This window comes from Microcaecilia unicolor, chromosome 1 (genome assembly GCF_901765095.1).
Source record: "Microcaecilia unicolor chromosome 1, aMicUni1.1, whole genome shotgun sequence".
Taxonomy (NCBI): domain Eukaryota; kingdom Metazoa; phylum Chordata; class Amphibia; order Gymnophiona; family Siphonopidae; genus Microcaecilia; species Microcaecilia unicolor.
In genome coordinates, this window is record NC_044031.1 from 433,118,532 (window position 1) to 433,139,588 (window position 21,057).

Sequence of the window (21,057 nt, forward strand, 5' to 3'; positions counted from 1 at the left end):
AATTTGTGGTACTGGGTCTCATTCAAACCAACAGCCCAAAAGTGAAAAAGTCCTTCTCTGCATAAGTCCTGTCTGCTAACTAGGCAGCTGTTATTGTCATTTCAAGATAACTAGGAACATACTTTTTCAAGGAAGTGCAAAGGATCAAAAGAAAATGTATAAATATGTACTGAATTTAGCATTACTCAGCCATCATAAGATGGGTTGTCTCTTTAAAAATGCCTTGTTCAAACTAAACACTCTTGTATGCTAAAATGTCCTTTAAATCACTTTGCAGTTCAGTACCCTTTTGCTAACAGGGCTTCCTGACTTAGGATAACTAAATCATTCTGATATCATACAAATAACTCCCCTCCCAAGTATATCTCTGAAGGGAAGGCCTCTTAATTCCAGAGTTAAGTTCCATAGACCTTCTTCAAACCCTGGTGACACACAACTATTCAAGGTTGCTAAAACTGTGAAATATTGCAGGAAGACCTTAGAAAATTGGAAGACTAGGCATCCAAATGGCAGATGAAATTTAATGTGGAGAAATGCAAGGTGATACATAATGAAAATAAAAACCCTGATGCTAGGGTCCACCACTCAAGAAAAAGATCTAGGTGTCATTGCAGATAATAAGCTGAAATCTTCTGCTCAATGTGTGGCGGCAACCAAAACAGCAAACAGGATGCTAGGAATTATTAGGAAAGGGATGGTGAATAAGACCGAAAATACTATAACGCCTCTGTATTGCTCCACGGTGCGACTGTACCTTGACTATTGCGTTCAGTTCTGGTCGCCATATCTCAAAAAAGATATAGGGGGAGAAAAGGTTCAAAGATGAGCGACCAAAATGATAAACGGGATGGAACTCCTCTCAATGAGGAAAGGCTAAAGAGGTTAGGGCTCTTCAGTTTGGAAAAGAGATGGATGAGGGGAGATATGATTGAGGTCTCCAAAATCCTGAGTGGTGTAGAACGAGTAGAAGTAAATCAATTTTTTATTCATTCCAAAAGTACAAAGACTAGGGGACACTTGTGGAAGTTACAAGGAAATACTTTTAAAACAAATAGGAGGAAATATTTTTTCATTCAACCAATAGTTAAGCTCTGGAACTCTTTGCTGGAGGATGTAGTAACAGCAGTTAGCATATCTGGGTTTTAAAAAAGTTTGGACAAGTTCCTGGAGAAAAAGTCCATAGTCTGTTATTGAGACAGACACGGTGAAGCAACTGCTTGCCCTGGGATTGGTTGCATGGAATGTTGCCACAATTTGGGTTTTTGCCAGGTATTTGTGACCTGGCTTGGCCACTGTTGGAAGCAGGATACTGGGCTAGATGGCTACTCCTATGTTCTTATGGTGTGGATTCTCCACTTCAGGACAATAAGTGCAGCTTCTCTGCTTAGTTTGGGGAAAGCAAAGAGTCAAAAGGTCATGGAGGAGGGGAGCCAGATCAGAACCAGAACAAGGAGCATTTGGGAAAGGCATTGCCCAAAATCTCCCTAAACTTTGCCTATGTTCTGGACCCAAGTGGTACTGCTAACAAACTCAAGGAGGCACTTCAGGCACAGTAGTGGTGATCCAAAATAAAACTCTTTACTGTTAAAAGTTTCTTCAAAGCAAACTGTGCAGTGTTAGTTTAAATTGCAGCTCCACAGAATACAAGTATATAAACAGAATATTTTAGTTTATTTAACCTCTCAATATACCAGCTTTTCTGAGAATGGTAGCAAAGCGGTTAACAAGTAAAAATAAAAAGGTCAACAATAAAACATCATGATATATATACAATCATTACTGATAGATTAAAAATGATGACATCAACAATATGGGGGAGAGGGGTTCAGTTGGAGGAATGGTTGTACTTTGTCTGCACTTCTAACAGAGGGCTATAAGAAACCAAACTCTCTGTAATGTTCAATTCTTTACATTTTGGTTCTGTCTTGTTGTTTTCTCAATAGACAGATTTGAAATAAAACAACCGGGGAAAAAAAAAAGAAGAAAAACACTAGAACAGCTTTGATTATAGAGGTGTTGGTTCCAAGAACCATAAAATGCAGTCCAAGACCAAGAAAATGTGGTAGATAGATCCAGAAATATTTCCTATCATTTTGGGTGCCACAGGTTTGATTAAAAAAATCTTCCATGCACACCTGGATAAGTTGCCTATACATGGTACATCTTATGATCTCCAGAAAGAAGCTCTTTTTGGCACAATGCAAGTACTAAGGCGAGCAATATCAGTAAATTTGAGAGACTGATATCATACTCCACATTCCCTGGCTTAGGAGTGAGGTTCACCGAAAGCGAAACTGCAGCCAAAACTTATCACTTGATTTTGGCTGAAACTGAAACCGAAAAGTCAAGTTTGGTTGTGTGAATGTGAACCAGGGAAGGCTACTTGGGATTTTCAGAGTTTGCTCTCCTCTGCTAAACCCACAGTATCAAGCCAGAACATAATTATTTATTTGTTTGGGTTTATTTACCGTCTTCTTGAATGAATTCACTCAATGCGGTGTACAGTATAAATAATGAAAGACCACATTTTACTTTCAAACAAAACAAAAAATTTAAACCAATAATTGTATAACAGAAAGGGGGCATATCAAATCCATCACCCTTTACATGAACCAAAGGTAATGAAATCTGAAACTAAAAACCACAGTGCTTTTACAGTGGCAGACTTTGTGCCACACTCAGACATCTGACAGCTACAGGGCGTAGCCACAGGCCCACCCAATTTAGGCTCAGGCCCACCCAGCAGCAGTGCACCCTGGCTTGACAGCCCTGGCGTGGGTGAGGGGAGCAGGCTGGGCTACAAGGCTCTCTGTCTCCCATAAGCATTGCTCTCTGTTCCCACACCCTGCCTGCTGCTAAGCCATAATCCTCCCCTCTGCCGCAACTTCCTGTTTCTGCCTGGACAGGACAAGGCAGGCAGTGAGTGGGAATCGCTGCTGTTACCCCGGACCCATTAAAGAGAGGGGAGAGATGGTGCAGGGAGTGGAGGAACAGAGAGGGAGAGTTGGGGGGGGGGGGGGGTAGGAGACAGCAGGAGAGATTCTGCACGGGGGAGGAGGGAGAGGGGCAAGACAGGGTGAATTGTTGGATGGGGAGGAAGGGACAGATGCGGCAAAGGGGTAGAGGAGGCAATTAAGGGAAAAATCATGTATGTAGGGTGGCGAGGAGGGAGAGATGCTGCATGAAGGGGTAGAGGGGCGACAGAGGGAGAAATGGTGGACATAAGGGTGAAGGGGAGGGAGAGACGCTGCATGGAGGGGAGACAGAGATGTTGGACCCGGGGCACAAGGGAGGGAGAGGGAGAGCTGGTGGACAGTGCATTCTACCTAACATTAAGCTGTTGAGGAAAGTGGGGTGCAATATTTCCTATGCTCATTCCTGATGCTTGTGCTGTATTCCAGTCGACCAGTTAAAACTTAACTTCAAGTCCATTTTCTATTAACCAAATTCAGTTATGGAGTACATGAAGCAATTCACCTTCACAGATTGAATCAGGTTAAATAACTAACTATGTCTGTCCAGCTGCTGCATTTAATTGTTCACATTCAGTAATCACATCTGATCGAGTAAGGAGTATCAGTTGAAGGAGCAAATGACTCAAAAGTACTGAAGGGTATTAGACTTGGGAATACAAAATGGCAAATATGTAAATGAACAGACATGTCAAATTTTAAAATGTGATCAAAGTTCCATAAGGAAAGGTTTCATATACTACAAAACTGAAAAATAAGTCTGTGTCCTTCAGCTTAGATTTTTCAGATATTTGATTGTTTTTCACGTATGGAGTATACACATACAAGGGGAGATAACTTTTTGATCTCCAGGCTGGGAGTGATAGATGTGTGGAGGAGTTTTCACCCTCATGATAGGGAGTTTACGTTTTTTCTCACCCCCCCCCCCCCCCCAACAATGTATACACAAGGCTGGACTATCTGTTATTGGCCCAGCCCTTATTCTTGCAGACTACGGTAGCTAAAATCCTCAATGTCGCTTTCTCTGACCACTCGGCAGTCACAGTTACTATTTCTTTTACTGTGGATACGTGTGGAAATTTTCCCCATCCCTGTACAATGAAAAGGCTTTTCATACCTATTTGAGGGAGAAGTGGATGGAATACCAGTCTTTTAATCACATGTCAGATGTAGGCCCTGTTACTTATTGGGAAGCATCAAAAGCGGTTGTGAAAGACCACATAATAGCCTACACAGCATCTCAGAGGAAGAAGAGAGAAGCAGAGCTGCTGAGTCTTTCACAGGAATATCAGCAGATTCGTAGGCAGCACGTGCTGAGAATGAGTGACGAAGTTAAAAGACATATGGTGCCGCCTAGGAGACAAATTGATACACTTTTGGACCACAGGGCAGAAAGAGACATTTACTTCCAGCGCTTTAAATTGCTTAAATGGGGTAGCAAAGCAGGAAAGTTGTTAGCTAATTTAGTGAGACCATCACGCAAGAAGCAGGTTGTCACTGCTATAAAAGATGACAGTGGGAAGGTATATACATTAGAGTCACAAATCAGGGAGCACGGGACTTTAATTCAGAGGATTGTGATACCTTAAGGACATAACAGTGCCGACCCTCACAGATGATCAGAGAGACACCTTAAACTCACCTATATCAGGACAGGAAATTAGATCAGGCATTAAATTTTTGAAACTAACAAAGGCCCCGGGAACAGATGGGTTTGGCCCAGAATATTGCCACATATTATCAGATTTAATTCTGGGACCTTTGGGAGCCATGTATAATGGGCTAGTACAGGAGGGTCTATACCCGAATCTGGCTCACATTGTATTAATACCGAAGCCGGGTAAGGATGCAGCTCAAGTGGGTTCTTACCAACCTAATTCACTTTTGAATCAGGATGTCAAACTACTGGCGGCTATACTTGCACGCTGTTTAAATCCCCTGGTACATGGGGATCAGGTGGGATTTGTACCTGGTGACTATGCCTCAATGAATCTTATTAGGGCTATGTCAGCTATTCATGAACACCGAGGAAAGGGAGGCCTGGGGGCTATAGTGGGGCTGAATATGGAAAAAGCTTTTGAAAGCATATCATGGGAATACCTTTTTCGGGCCTTGAAGAGCTTTGGCTTAAGTGGGAAATATGTTGACTGGGTCTCTGCTCTTTACACTTCACCTAAAGCACAATTGGTGATTAATGGTAACCTCACAAACACCTTCTCATTGTACAGGGGAACGCGACAGAGATGCCCTTTATCTCCACTTCTCTTCTGGCTAGCTATTGAACCCGTAGCCATTAAAATTCGGAGCAGTGACCGAAAAAAGGGTGTGGTTGTGGGAAATAAGGAGACATGCTCAACCTTTTTTCAGATGATATATTGCTATATCTTTCCCATGCTTCCAAGCACTTGCCAGAGGCACTCAACATAGTGAAGTCCTTTGGGGACTTGTCGGGCATAAGGGTCAACTGTACTGAATCAGAACTTTTACCTTTGACGGGGGACACTGTGGCTCCTCAACTCTCGGCCCTACCTATTCCGCCCTCAAGGGGCCCTATGCGTTACTTGGGGATTTTTCTCAGTACTAATCAAACTGTCTTTTATAAACATAAGGTAGTTGTGCCAATAGAGAAAATTAAGCACCTTTGTGAGACATGGAAGGATTTGCTTCTGTCACTAATGGGAAGTGTGGCCCTGGTGAAGATGATTATACTCCCCAAGCATTTATACCCATTACAAGCAGTGCCCATTTGGATTCTTCGGAAAGATGAACGTCTTTTTCGTTCTCTTATATGTTCTTTCATATGGCGTTGTAGGGAGGTGAGGATAGGGCATCAAAGGCTAATGCACAGTAAGGAATTAGGGGGCCTGAACCTTCCTGATCTCAGACTGTATAACATAGCAGCTCTTATGCGGTTTATTTATGAGGGGATCACTGGGGTGCACTGTTTCTCTCCGCCAGGGTGGATGGAGGAGTGAGGTCATCCATACTCTTATAAATCTTTTGCACATGTCTCCTAATAAACAGTCCCAGGTAGCATCTAAGTTGGGGTTTCTTAGACCTCTGAGACGGGCCTGGGGCTGGTGGAGGGGGCAAAAGGGGAAAACACCAGATGCTTCCCCTTTCTTGGGTCTTACTGGTAATGCAGACTTCCCAGCAGGACTGGGGGCCTCAGTGTTTAGGAACTGGAAGGAGGGGGGTTGTACTAGCCTGGGTCAAATGCTTGAAAAGGGAGAGGACTCTTTTCTCAGTTTTGACCAAGTTAAAGAGAAATGGAACCTATCAAATCGCCATATGCTACCCTTTCTACAGGTAAGACAATATTGGTCTACCTTGAGGACTCGCTTTGGCGATGCATGGGTATTTGGTGAGTTAGACCTTCTGCTTCTCCAGGTACCTACGACATTGAATAAATTAGCCACTTGGTGTAGGCTTTTGAAAATGTCGGTGCTTGGGGATGGCTTGGAGTGTTTGCTGCATCAATGGAACAGAGATCTTGGCCTGGAATACACGTACCCACAGTTTTGCGCACTTTTTACCACCCTATATGAAATGGTTAAATTTATTTATTTATTGCACTTGTATCCCACGTTTTCCCACCTCTTTGCAGGCTCAATGTGGCTTACAATACATCATGAATAGTGGAAATCAGCAGACTTGCAGGAAACACAATACAAAATATTACACATCTCCAGGGCAAGTGGGGTTATGATGGGGCTCTGGGAGTCTGATAGGTGTAGCAGGTGTCAGAGGGATAAGGATACACTTCTACATGCATTTCTGGAATGTCCTGGCCTCATCCTCTGGAATGAGGCGATCAGTTTGATCAACAAGGTAATACACAAGGATTTGGAGTGGGACTATGCCACTCTACTTCTGGGAGTCCAGACTCTTTTACTTACACAGAGCCTCACCCAGTCACAAAGACGCTTTGTGTATATGTCCTTACTGTTGGTACGAAGGACAATCTTACAGTTCTGGACGACTTCAGACAAAATTCCGAATGAATGCTGGATTGAGAAAACGAGAGAAGTGGGCAAGCACAAGAAGACCATATACTCCAAATCCCTTAGACTAGATAATAGACAGTATGCCCCGCTTTGGATACGCTGCCTGGAATTGTTAGATCTTTAAGGATTGGGAGGGGGGTTTCCTTTTCTTTTTGTTTCTTTTTCCTTTCCTTTAGTATGTGTGTGGTGAGTTGGCAAGGTGAAGAAGATTTGGAGGATGTTTGTTAAGGATTTGGAATGGGTGTACGTAGGGCGGGAATGTATGTTTAGGGGTTTCGGGGGGGGGGGTTCTCTTTTTGAAAAATCATTGCAGAGCTATTCATGATTATAAGGTACGAGACAGGGGCACTTTTTGTTGTTTCTCTTGCACAGTGCTTGTTAGTATATTGTGCTGACTGTATTTTCTTTTCTGCTCTGTATGTCGATTATAAAAAAAAAAAAGGATGTGATAGGGCTGCTACATGGTTGTTGCAGGAAGCAGAACAGGGCCCATAGGGGGCAATTCTATAACATAGGCACTAGCATTTATGCACCCCTTACGCACGTAAATGTCTAGAATAATAGCATTTACTTGTGCATATGTGCACATACATTTATTTATTTAGATTTTGCTCACACCTTTTTCAGTAGTAGCTCGAGCCGGTGGTGGGAGGTGGGGCTGGTGGTTGGGAGGCGGAGATGGTGCTGGGCTGACTTATATGGTCTGTGCCCTGAAAAGGACAGGTACTAATCAAGGTAAGGTATACACAAAAAGTAGCACATATGAGTTTATCTTGTTGGGCAGACTGGATGGACCATGAAGGTCTTTTTCTGCCGTCATCTACTATGTTACTATGTTAAGGTGAGTTACCTTCAGGTACACTGGATATTTCTCTGTCCCAGGAGGGCTCACAATCTAAGTTTGTACCTGAGGCAATGGAGGGTTAAGTGACTTGCCCAAGATCACAAGGAACAGCAGTGGGATTTGAACCGGCCACCTCTGGATTGCAAGACTGGTGCTCTAAACACTAGGCCACTCCTCTACATACATGCAAAACTTCCACAATTCCACCTAAACACTATTTTGTAAATATCCACTTAACTTACATAGCACATATTTGTAAGAGGAATCTATACATGACAGGAGCTTAGGTGGAGCTCTAAGTTATGTGACTATCTGCAGCACTTAGGGGGTCTTTAACTAAGCCACGGTAGCGTTTTTAGCTTGCGGTAGAAATCAGCTGGCAGTAAACGCCAAGACACCCATTATATTCCTATGGGTCTCATCATTTACTACCAGCTGATTTCTACCACAAGCTAGAAATGTTACTGTAGTTTAGTAAAATACCCCCGTAGACAGTAAAGCCTACACCAGCTTTTTGACTAGGTAGCATAAGCGCTTGTATATACCCAGTTATGCTAGTACTCTATAAAAGAATGTAGATGCCTAGAACACACCCTCTGGGCACTTCATTGTAGGTGCCTTGCTATAGAAATGCCCTTATAGTGCTCAATAGTTCATAGTTCACCTTTATTTACTATACTGCAACTAATATAAATATCTAAGCAGACTACATTACAATTTATGAAAGAAGGTAAAGAAAGAAGCAGGAAAACAAAACAAAGGGAAGTCTAGTTTACAATATGCTATTAATAAAAGGGGCAGGGAAAATTTTATGAGTGAGTCAAAATTAAACAATCATACTAAGATAGAAAAGGAAGACAGGGAGTGAAAAGTGACAGGACAATGGAAGTGATGTCATTTAGAATTAAATGGGGACATCTGATAATGGTAATTGATAGGCTACAGTGAAACAGTGTGTCTTTAATAAAACCTTGAATTTTTTAAATGATAATTCAGAATGAAAGGTCTACAGGTTAAGAGTTCCATACTAAAGCAGGAAGAAAGGGCATTCTAATATATACTCATTTTAATTTTGTTATTCTATTTTAGTCATTTATTATAGTATTTTAAATTATTTTTATAAGATATATTGTTAGTAGATTTTGATTTTTGGATAGATATGTTAATTTTTATTTTCGCTGAAATGTATTATTTGCCTCACGTGTTGTTCTATTTAATCCAATTGTATATTTTGCAACCACAAATTTGAGTAACTTTTAGAAAAAATAGATAAATCATTTGAATGAATAAATATATAAATAAAATATTTCCTGATGCATACCATGTCTTAAGAATTCTTAGGAGTAATTTCATAAATCACCTTGCCTGCTAATACATGGCTTATGAGAAAATTTGTTAACCTTCTGGCTTATCAAAGGGATTAAGTTTCATGCTGGCAATTTTTCAGAAGAACAAAAAAATCCCTTCTTACCCCATGCAGTCATGAGAAGCAGGATGCATGATCATTACCACTGCTATCCACACATTCATACACTGAAACCTTTATAGTGAAGCACATAATGCTGGACTGTGGTCTCAAGCTGAAAGTTGCACAAGTGTGACTGAACATAATAACATTCTGTATAATTAGGTTAAATCACATTTAAAGCAGAGGCCTTAATTTTTCATTCTCACAAACTCTGTGGGATAAGTTCATGGGATGGTTTGAGGAATGAGGCACATTGGAAGATAAGGAGGCTAGGTTAATCGTTGTGAGGGTAGGTGCAAACAGCCTATAGTGGCCTCTGTTATGTCTTCTGTTTAAGTTCATACGTAAGTCATCTTTACAGCTGCATTCGTAACACAAATTACAACTAGGACTTGATACAAGAGGCAAAATTTGTTCTGAAAAACTGGTTACTTGAATAAGGACTGGCATTTAAAAAAACAATTATGTTCAAAAACAGGTGCAACTATTCCTTAATTATATTGCAACATAACATATCACAAACATTTACAAACCTTGCTGGTATTGCACAATCAAATGCTATAGTACATACTAATAAAGTCAATTGGTTCTTTAAACAGAGAACATAAGAGTAGCCATACTGGTCAGTATCCTGTTTTACAAACAGTGGCCAAGCCAGGTCACAAGTACCTGGCAGAAACTCAAATTGTGGCAATATCCATTCCAAGTCTGCTGAAAAAGCTGTCTGGTGTCAAACTCAGAATGTCCCCAGGACTCAGTAGAGATTTAGCTATGCATCTATGAGCTATATCAGTCAAATGAGAGGTACTTGGTTAAAGTGCTCTCTTCTTCCTACCCATACTCGAAAACTAAATTTCTGTTTTCGAAAGAGCACAAAATCTGTCTTAATGCCTGCTAGTGTTCACTTAAGAATCTTTATAAGCTGATTATTTTCTGAATTCCACATAACTATAATGCATGATTTAAAATAAAACAAAAATAGAAAATATCCAAGTCTAAAAATAATCATTTATTCTGGTTTATTTATTTATTTTATTGATTTTCCAGTCTTAGCCTGATTCTGGAATTCTTAACAATCTAGCCTGTTCCTGTCTCTCAAATATTTTAGTTCTGACAAGTGTAAATATTCACATTCTCCTAACAGATAACACCAGCAAGAACATTAATTGATTTAAGCAGACAGAATTGCACACTGTCTGAATATGAAGTTTAAAACAACAGCATTTACACCTCTTAATAGCACAACGTAGGAAGAACAATGCATTCTGTTAAAGTAATCAAAAGAAGTCTTGACTATTTTGCACCAAAACACTAACATTCAGAGTATGGAGAGCTGTGGGGAAACTGATCAGTCGGCCAATAGTGTAAGTCTGTCTATCCAAAACACCAAGAGAGAGATCATTAATTAGAATGATTTTGCCAGAGATGGACAGACCCTATTCTAAATTTGTGAATTTTCAAGTTTCGGGTTTATCAGTTCCAGATGGGGATAAAAGAAAGCCATGGAAAATCATGAGGGAAGGGGGTGAAGACTAAACTCAGAACTGTTTTACAGATTTTGCTATTTCCCTGGTCCTATTCCTTCATTTCTACTTTATGGGGACAATTCTACAACAGTGGACTCCATTTAGGCACCCCGGTAATGTAGAGTGAAAACCTATTCTACACAAACACTTGGGTACCAAGGGGGGAAGTTATCAACATGGGCTACTGTTAAATCGGGTTTTGTTATCACAAGTTAGGTTATTGTAGCACAGGGTCTCATTGCATTACTTCCACTCAAGTAACATAACATAACAGTGATATTTGCATACTGCTATAACCACATAGTTCTATGCAGCTCACAACATAGCTTAGAGTCCAGGACAAACTCCCAGGAATTACAACAAATTAACCCCTCCTGTTTACTAAAACGAGCTACCGGCTGCAGTGCGCTAATGCCGACACAGCCCATTCACTTTGAATGGGCTGTGTCGGCATTATTGCATGGTAGCCACTAGCACAGCTTAGTAAAGGGGGGGGGGGGGGGCTAATCTCAAACAGAAACACTAAAATTATTTATACAAAACAAACTAATGAAAAGATAAGTCTTGAAATTCCTGAACAGAGCATAAGAATCCAGCTGAGAAAAACAAGAAGAAACTTCTTGCCAAAACGTAGGAGCTTGATATGTCAGCTACAGTTCATGAACTTTCAATCTCTTACAACCCTTAACAGAAGGAAAACCAAAAGGAGAGTTATTAGCGATTCGCTGAGTCCTGGACAAAGATGAAAACTGCACATTACCTAGCATATAATTTGGGACTGCACCATTTACATTTTTAAATAAAAAAACAAACAAACAGAACCCTGGCCTCTATCAGTAACCAGTGTAATTTAACAAAATACCCAGAAATCCCGTTAGATTTTTTTCAGGGAGAAAATTAATTGAACTGCTTTATAAGTGTCCTTATTGAATACTACTGCACATTTAGGTGCTCCCAGTAGGCACGCGAGCAACTTGCAGTATTTTAAAACACGTCAACCTAAATGTCTGCCCTGCCTGTGGCCTGCCCATGTGAATGCCTCCCTACAAGTACACTGTATGACATTTGATTGCCTATTTGTAAAATACAACTTAGGCTTCCAAATGACATTTTCATGAGTACATGTAGGCACACAATTAGCACATAAATGTAAGCCTTGTTGAATGAAAAATGTGCTCAACAGAATAATACATACGTTTACATTTCTAAGAGAGGAGGAAAAGACCTCAGAAACTGTCTGCGGACTTTTATCTGTTATAGAAGATTGTAATCTCAACAGACATTCACGTAATCATTAGTCAAAAACCTCTATGCCCTACCTAATGAAACTTTATTTTATTAAATCATTTTTCTGTTTACTTTTTCCTCCAAGTTTGATACAGCATGCTTAATATCCAGCACTCAATCACACTTATCTTGATCAATTGCTTCAAGTATGAGTTCTGGATATTAAGTATACTCTATTAAAATTTTAGGGAAAAGTAAACAGAAAAACTGATTCAATAAAATAAAGTTTCATTAGCTAGGGCACAGAGGTTTTCGACCAATGATTATGTGAATGTCTGTTGAGACTACAATCTTCTATAACAGATAAAAGTCCACAAACAGTTTCTGAGGTCTTTTCCTCCTTTTTCAGAAATTTAAACATATTATTCTGTTGAGCACATTTTTCATTCAACAAGGTTTTTGGAGTTACTAAATAACTGGATAGGTTTTTGAATTAATATTCCTCTTTGATATTTTACATAAATGTAAGTGACTGGTTAGAGAACTACCCTTTTTAGGGTAAATTCTCTAAGTGGTGCCTAAAAATTGGCGCCAAAAAAGTTTACGTGCTGAGCGCTATTCTGTAAAGGGTATGCATCCTTTATAGAATAGCGCTTAGGGCATAAACTGCGCCTAATTTTAGGCATTGGCAATTATGCCTGCTAAAGGCAGGTATAAATGCCAGAGCCTATATTAGGCGTGGTTCAACTGAATTCTGTATTTATGCATGTAAAATTTTGGAACACCTCCGGAATGCTCCTAGCCATGCCCCCAAAAGTTTACGCATGTTGGGACTTACACACAGTTCATTATAGAATATGATCTGCACATAAACCCTAAGGCCAGTTAACACCAATAATTGGTTGTTAAGCAATTAAGTTACGCACACAACTTTAGTCACTGTTTATAGATTCCAGGGGTTTATGTCCCTACTGTCATGATATATCCTACTCACAGGAATCTCCAGACATAAAGCAGATCTACAGTTCTTCAATTTCACTTTACTTTTACAGAGCATGACAGCTTTCACATCAAGCAGTGACTACACTCTCAGATGACTTATGAGCAATGAAGGTTAAGGGAAACCTGGCTGTCTTCACAAAGCAAGCTTCTTGCTCTGATGCTTTTTCTAAAGCTATTGGTTTCAACTGAAAAATAAAACATAGCAGCTGAATGAACAGGTTCACCGAACCCCACACACATGTAGGCCTCCTTTGACCAATGGTGCTGAAACAGTAATCTAAAAGTGAGTGTTTATGGCAACTGAGAAGGAGTGTTTTAAATCACACTCTTTATGAGCTCAAAAGCCAACAGAAAGGCTTTTAACAAATTTGAGTCTGAGAGAACACAATTCATCAATGCTTGTATCATATTACACTACCTTCCTATTAAAAAAAAAATTACCATAAGTTGTTGCTTTGGGCGTTTTAGGTTTGCCATGGTAAATCACCTGGTTACTGGTTACTCATTGAAGAAATTATCACTGTTATGTGCCCTCTGCCATTTACGTTTAGCATCTGTTGACTTCACCTACAGGAAATGAATTACGACTTGCAGGAAAAAGGGCCCATTCACATTCCTATTTGATCCCACTCTTCTAGAGCAAACTTTAGTAAGCTTACAGGTATACTCATAACCTTATGAACAAGAAAGACTTTTCTATTTAAGGAGCAGGTTAGCTATGATTTAAATTTAGTAAATTTGATTAAGGTTGACTAGCTATATTTTGCCACACTGAACTCTCTCCTCAAAGTACCTTCCCCTCCACTTTCTCCCCAGACTCTGGCTGAATACTTTCATGATAAGGTTCACAAGATTAACCTTGAATTCTCAACCACTTCACCTCCACCTCTCCTACCCTCAGTCCATTCTCTCAACCCTCCTTTAACCCCTTCCTCTTTTTCTTCCTTTTCTGAAATCACTGAAGAGAAAACTGCACATTTTCTTTCCTCCTCGAAACTAACCATCTGTTCCTCTGATCCTATTACCACTCATCTACTTACCACTATCTCTCCTACTGTCATTCCTTCTGTCATATCCTCAATCTTTTACTTTCCACTGTGACTGTTCCTGATGCCTTCAAACATGCCATTGTTACTCCACTCCTCAAAAATCCTTCATTGGACCCTACCTGTCTTTCCAACTATCGCCCCATCTCCCCCCTCCCTTTCCTATCCAAGATACTTGAATGTGCTGTTCACCGCAATTGTCTTGACTTTCTTTCATCTCAAGATATTCTTGATCCACTTCAATCTGACTTTCATCCTCTTCATTCAACTGAAACAGCCCTTGCTAAAGTCTCCTGAGCCAGTACGTCAAGCTCTATCTCTAGCCATCTTCAAATCTAAGCAAAAAACCCACCTTTTTGATGCTGCTTTTAACTCCTAACCCCTATCCACTTGTTCAGTACCCTTGTATTTTTTATCTTTCCCACCTTAGTAATTCCCTTACTCTTTATTTGTCCTGTTTGTCTGTCCTGATTAGATTGTAAGCTCTGTAGAGCAGGGACTGTCTCTTCATGTTCAAGTGTACAGCGCTGCATATGTCTAGTAGCGCTACAGAAATGATAAGTAGTAGTAGTAGTAATATTTTATGTCTTTTAAAGTTTGCCTTTTTATCCTGTCTTATTTCATTTGCTTTTTCCTTGTATGCTCATTACTGTTTTATTGATTGTATATGTTTTATTTGTGGTTACTCACCCTGAGCACTGTCAAGAAAATGGCTGTATATAGAAGTTAATTATATTAGCTGAATAAAGCTGAAGTAAAACAGATCTAACAAAGCTGGAACAAGAAAATGAGAACCAGGACAATCACATTTTACAGAATTGAACCAGTTCATCCTCCCTCCTATAATTAGAAATCCTGACGGATACAGAGCAGGTCTTACCTCTGTTTCAGTACACTGTGAAGATCCCGATTTACCTGCATTAGAAAGAAAAAAAAAAAGACACAGGTTATGTCAGACCCCAGATAACCTAAAAAGCAAGTAAAAAATGAAGATAGATATTCAAAGGTTTCATAAGCTGCAATTTATTTTTATAAACCAGAATTTAATGAGTAAAACACTAGTAAAGCCTGGGTTCAAATCTCACTGACACTCCTTGTGATCTTAGGCCAATCACGTAACCCTCTATTGTCTCAAGTACAAACTTAGTGAGCCCTCCAATGACAGGAAAATACCTACTGTACCTGAATGTAACTCACCTTGAGCTACTAATGAAAAAGGCATGAGCTACATCCCAAATCCCTTCCCTTCCTCTTATTGAATAAAAATGTATTATGACAGGAGCCTCTGAACTGAAACAAACTTTCAAACAAGTAGAAGCAAGCGTGATAGTGTCTGAACACACAGTGTTAAAAGCAGGTCTTGTGTAGGGGCATGAATTAGATACTTGGTAGGGGCATGAACATTGGAAGACACACAGTTCCTTTCTTCAGATGTGGTACCCAACACAATTCCAGTTTACTGCCAGAATAATATGGCTACCAAAACTCCATGCTCGGGGTGTATGTGCTTTATGGGCTAATAACTACCTTCCAGCTGAAGTAAACTCAAACATCAACCACCACATACATGTTCATGGAATGCAGAGCAACACTGCTAACCACTAGTGCTGTCAGATTCACTCAAAAATGTTTTGATTTGATTCAATTTGATTTGCTCATATGAACTGGTTTTTCGAATCAATTTGATTCAGTTCAGCTTAACTGAAAAACAGGGGCCCATAGTCTCAGACTTATGCTATTATAACAAACAGAATAATACAAACAGGCGGCAACAATTGAACATTTTAAACATTCAAGAAAGCAGGAAAAAAATAATAAAAGTCAGCTGGTCATCGCTAGAATGGGAGGGAACATCATTGTGTGGTGTATGTATTAATAGAGCTTTGTTGATGTTCTGTTAGTTACATATGTAGTGAGAGCATTGTTTCACTTGTTGAAAATGTAATTGTTGCTGCACTGCTGGCTTCAATAAAAAGAGATTTTAAAAAAAAAGCATTTGCGATAAAATGTTAAACCGCACCAGCCTCTATTTCTCTAAAATATCTACATTATCTCCACAATTATTGTTCAGTATTAAAATTAAATTCAAAACATACCCCACCACCACCACAACAAAAAAGGGAACTGCCAGAATAAGAAGGAGATGAGATCAAATTCAAATATATGTTTTCATAAAACAATGATCCTAAAGCTAACATATTGTCAGAGGAGACCAAGAACCAAAATGCAATTTAGCTCAGTTCCTTCAGCCTGTGGGACAAAGGGTCAGAAAGTCACCAATCTTAGGGCTTCCTTCACCCAAAAAGCAGACAAACAAGACAAGCTGCATGACATTTTTTCCTTAAAATAAAACATTAACACAGAACAAAAAAAAAAGCATGTAAGGACTGGATAAAGGAATTAAAACAAAGTTTAAAGCAAATGCCCTTAATATGTAATACTTGATGGCAATAATGAAACAGTGATGGAATATTCACATAGCTAGCAGCCTGAGCTAACAGATTTAGATTCCACTGAACATAATTAACTTTGTATGAACTTGGCGGTTTATAGTGTGCTTGTGACAAAACAGTGGGTTTGTAAAGCCTGTGAACTGCATTATTTAATGAAGTGTATTTCTACTAACTAGCCAGCAGATGACATCTGTTTTATGTTTTAAACTGTTGCCGAAAAGACTAATTTCTTTTCCAGTTTAAGCTTATGAAAAGGCAATTTTCAGTATCACTGGCTAGATAATTTCAGAGTTGGTGCCCTGGGCTCTGATTGACCCTGGAGTTCAAATCTAGCCAGGAGGTACTGGATTTTCCCCCATCTCAGTTTGGGAGTACAGAGGAAAAACATCTCTGTCCTGAGACCCTGTTCAAGACTTGTGAGCAGTTCATTTCCTGAAACTCCCCAGGTAGTAACAAGAGTTAGATAGTTTTAATGTTGATCCTTGTTTTGGTTATCTGTTATTGCTTGCTGTACTTTTTCTCCTGATTTTTCAAGCATTCACTGTTCTACTGTGACAATAAACCTGTTAGTTTATTGGCACTGTTGTACTGGACTGACTAAGAATCCTGGTGGTTTGTATGTTGGGTCTGTGGGTGCTTTCCAGGAATTGAGGGGCCCCTGAGAGTGTAGCCCCCAGTACCTAGAAATCACTGTGGAATAACTTCAGAGTGGGAGACTCACCCAGAGGCAAGCGGGACACAGTCAGTGAGAGGAGAGTGCAGTGTAGAGCACATGCCCAGGTGTAGGTGGGCCTGAGAAGTGCTAGGGACAGACCCCCCAGGTTGCCACAGGGTTAACCCCAAGTGGGTGCTACGTGTTTCATGACAGTGCTGAATTGGACAGTTTTGACACATTTAGGCTGACCCTGGACAGATCTTCTGAATGAAGGAAGGTCTTCCCTCATTATTCAATACCCCCTGTGAAATAGTAATAAAAAAAGGCAAGTGAATTTTTATAATATACCACTGCATTCCATAAAACAAAAGGAGCAACTTCTCACATGTCATCTTTTTCTTTTCATGTAGGCACAGGAAAAAAAGATGTTAAATGCTCCCAGGTTTCAACCTAATTAATGGGTTGGGTTTTTTAAATTGTACTTATAAATAGTAAGTCTGATTGTTAAGCACCTAATTCTCATAATATGATGTCTGTTTTTGGTGGCCCTTTACTAGGTGATAACATCTCTGCACAAATACAGGGAGTCCCTATAACCAGCCCCTCCAAATTTCACAATGATTTAAAATTTAGAACTAATTACTACTCTAATTGATGAAACCAATACTTCTGTGTGCATCCGTATGCTGCACAAGCCGGCATGTTTGAAAATATAAGTGAAATCAAATAAAAATGCTACAGTGGTGAGTTTATCTTCTTGTCACCGGTAGGTTGTTTTCTTGTTTTTTAATCTTAGGAAATAATTGACTAGAGCAGATGAACATATGAAAGTATGAGGAAACGTTAAAAGTTCATGTAAAAACTGCAAAGAACATAAGCGGCAAGCAAAGCAGCACTTTATACCAATCAAATGCTTGACACTAACATCAATTCAGATGTAATCCTGGCCGAGCAGATCTGAGAAACGTGAAATCCCCTGGGTTGACTTTGCAATGACTCCGTTTTCTGACTGAGGTCACAGCAGGGGGCGACCCTGCATCATTCGGTTTTCCCCGTGGTATTTTTTTCCTTCCCCCATAATCTCCCAGTTTTCAGGTCTGTGGGCACCTAAACTGCTCCTCAGCACATGCAGCAATCCCCCGCCCCAATCGTTTTGGAAAAGTTGACAGCTGTGAGCCCACCCCAGTGCAGCCTATCCCCGGAGTGAAATTCAAACGCGCCAGTCATGTTCAGGCTGCCGTACGAGGAGTGCGTTGAGCGCTAACTTTTCCTATCTCTTGGTTGCGTTCGGCACATTTTCCGCTTCCATGTGCTGTCAGGGCAGCGAACAGTGGATTGGGTGACAGTGGGAGGGAGGGAAATAGCAGCAACAGCGGCCTGGGTGACAGCAGGAGGGAGGGAAGCAGCAATGGCAGCTTGGGTGACAGCGGGAAGGAGGTGGGGTAGTCCAGAATTGAGATTCCCGATTTTTTCTGAAACAAATCGATTCGTCGATATGATTCGTGAATTGGACAGCACGACTAACCACCTACAACAACAGCACCAGTCTAGAATCTTAAAGTATTTATTGGCTCTATAATGTATTCTCTTGGTTAAACCCCAGGTCTCCTGTATCTTCAGGCCTTATGTATTTCTAGCATTCTAGGTACAAAGGTCTGTATGTATGGTCTTTATTTGCCATAATTTTTTCTGTTTCTTCACTATAGTAACTGGGTTATTTCATTAGTTCCTCTTTCCCTGCTAAGATAGTGACAAATCCTCTGCTCCCTTCTCTGTGCATACGCAAGGAGCGCATCGTAAGTTCATTAAACATTAATCCATCCTTCATCCTTTTACAAATGGTATGTTAACAGTTTCAATAAATAAGAACAAATCATCCAAGAAGTGAGGAAAGTAACCAGTAGCAGTGAAACCTTCAAACGTGCTGGTCTGCTGTGTTTGAGAACAGAGACCACAAAAGCTTCCCCACCAAAAGTGGAAACCAAAACATTCACCTCTTGAAAATTAAAATATATATATTCTTTACCCTAGGGCTCACAGAAGAATATTACAAATGACCAGCTTCTATGAGAATTTGCTGTTTATACATATTGCACCATTTAATGAAAACCTTTGCCAAATTCAGATTGTCCACACAAAAACATTTAACAGTTAGCATATTTTTATGCTTTTAACATGCACACAAATATAATGTGGCAAATTGTGTGTCTATGTAAATAAACTAATATAACGTGCCCACGCATATAACACATGCTACACTAGTTTTATTTTTCTAAGAACTGCTAACTGCAAAACTAACCCACTTGCTTATAAGGGCTTTTCTTTGTAGGTTCTTGCAGGCTTTATTAGCACACAAAATCTGCAAAAAGAAAACTTAAAAAAAAAAGAAAAAGAAAAGGCTTTAAAAATAAACACACTCATTTTGCAATTAACACATCTTAGTAAAAATACACCACTATAGCTTGCTCACACAAGGCTAGATTCTATAGATGGCGCCTAAAAAACTGGTACTGAAAAAAAAAATGCTTAAGCAAGTATTCTATAAGCCCCTGATGGCGAACCTATGACACGCGTGTCAGCACTGACACGCGTACCATTTTCGCTGACAAGTGGTGGATTTCAGCATTTCCTTGATTTGTCCAGGTTTCTCGACAAATCAAGGGAATGCTGAAATCCGCCCCACACTCCCCGACAGAATCCTCCGATGAGCACGCGACCACCTCACCTTCTTAACTCCTCTGCTCTGATGCACGCGCGATGGCGACGCAAGCAGGCTAGAGGCAGCGTCTGTGCTCGTGCGCGTGCCAGCCAGCGCCTGCATGCTCAGCATCAGCTGGTGATAATCCTGCACGCACTGCACGTTTCACGCAGGTGCAGCGGCTTACTGTCTGCAGCCTGCTGCCTTCTCTTCAGCCGCTGCCATAATAATCGCGAGTCGACGAGAGCACGAGGCTGCAGCGGGACGGTCTGGTCTCTGTCTTCTGACTCTTCTCTTGTGCCCTGCCTGCCCCTTGCTTAGCCGCCGCCATAACAGTGAGGTAAGATTCTTAAGAATCTTAAACTGTTTGGGATAAATATAAGTAATATAACAGCAGGTTATGCCATGATTTAACAGGGCAGGCATTTCTCAGTCTGGGGGGGAGGGGTGCATAGGTCTATGAAAGAAAGACAATCTACTGAAAACCTTCCAGAGAATTATGTGCAGTGTGAGCTGATTTTCATTTTCTAAGTCTCACCCTGCTGCTGCTGCTGTTCTTCTTTCTTTCCTTTCCAGGTTAGTTAAGGAGTGTGGTAGCTGTGTTAGTCCACTCTTAAAGGTTATCAATAGAAATCAAACAAAATAAAACATGGAAAAGAAAATAAGATGATACCTTTTTTATTGGACATAACTTAATACATTTCTTGATTAGCTGACGAAGAAGGGCAACCTTTGAAAGCTAATCAAGAAATGTATTAAGTTATGTCCAATAAAAAAGGTATCATCTTATTTTCTTTTCCATGTTTTATTTTGTTTGATTTCTATTGATAACAGGTTAGTTAAAGAATTCCCCCTCCCCCTCACTTATCTTAGTTCACGGCACCCCACACAAGTTAAATAATATCAAGACCAACAAAAGAAACCGACTGACAGATGAACAAAGAAGTCGCTAAGCAGGTAAGTTAAATAATTAGTTTTTGGTTTATTAAATACAGTTATATATTACAATTATACATTTTTGTTATTTAAACTATAAATATCATGAAATTATGGTTTTTTTCTCGAAGTGACACACCACCCAAGTTATGCTCGGTTTTTTGGCGAATTTTGACACACCAAGCTCAAAAGGTTGCCCATCACTGCTATAAGCCATGCCTAA

At 40.1% G+C, this 21,057-nt stretch overlaps 1 protein-coding gene across 5 annotated transcripts in view; it reads right to left on the reverse strand.

Annotated features, from left to right (window-relative positions):
• SPIRE1 (spire type actin nucleation factor 1) overlaps positions 1-21,057 on the reverse strand; it is a 305,419-nt gene that overhangs the window by 264,843 nt on the left and 19,519 nt on the right. For all 5 annotated transcript variants that reach the window (XM_030212367.1, XM_030212391.1, XM_030212383.1 and 2 more), the window contains exon 2: positions 14,973-15,007. In XM_030212367.1, the coding sequence (XP_030068227.1) occupies positions 14,973-15,007 (35 nt within the window). The remainder of the gene's footprint in view (positions 1-14,972; positions 15,008-21,057) is intronic.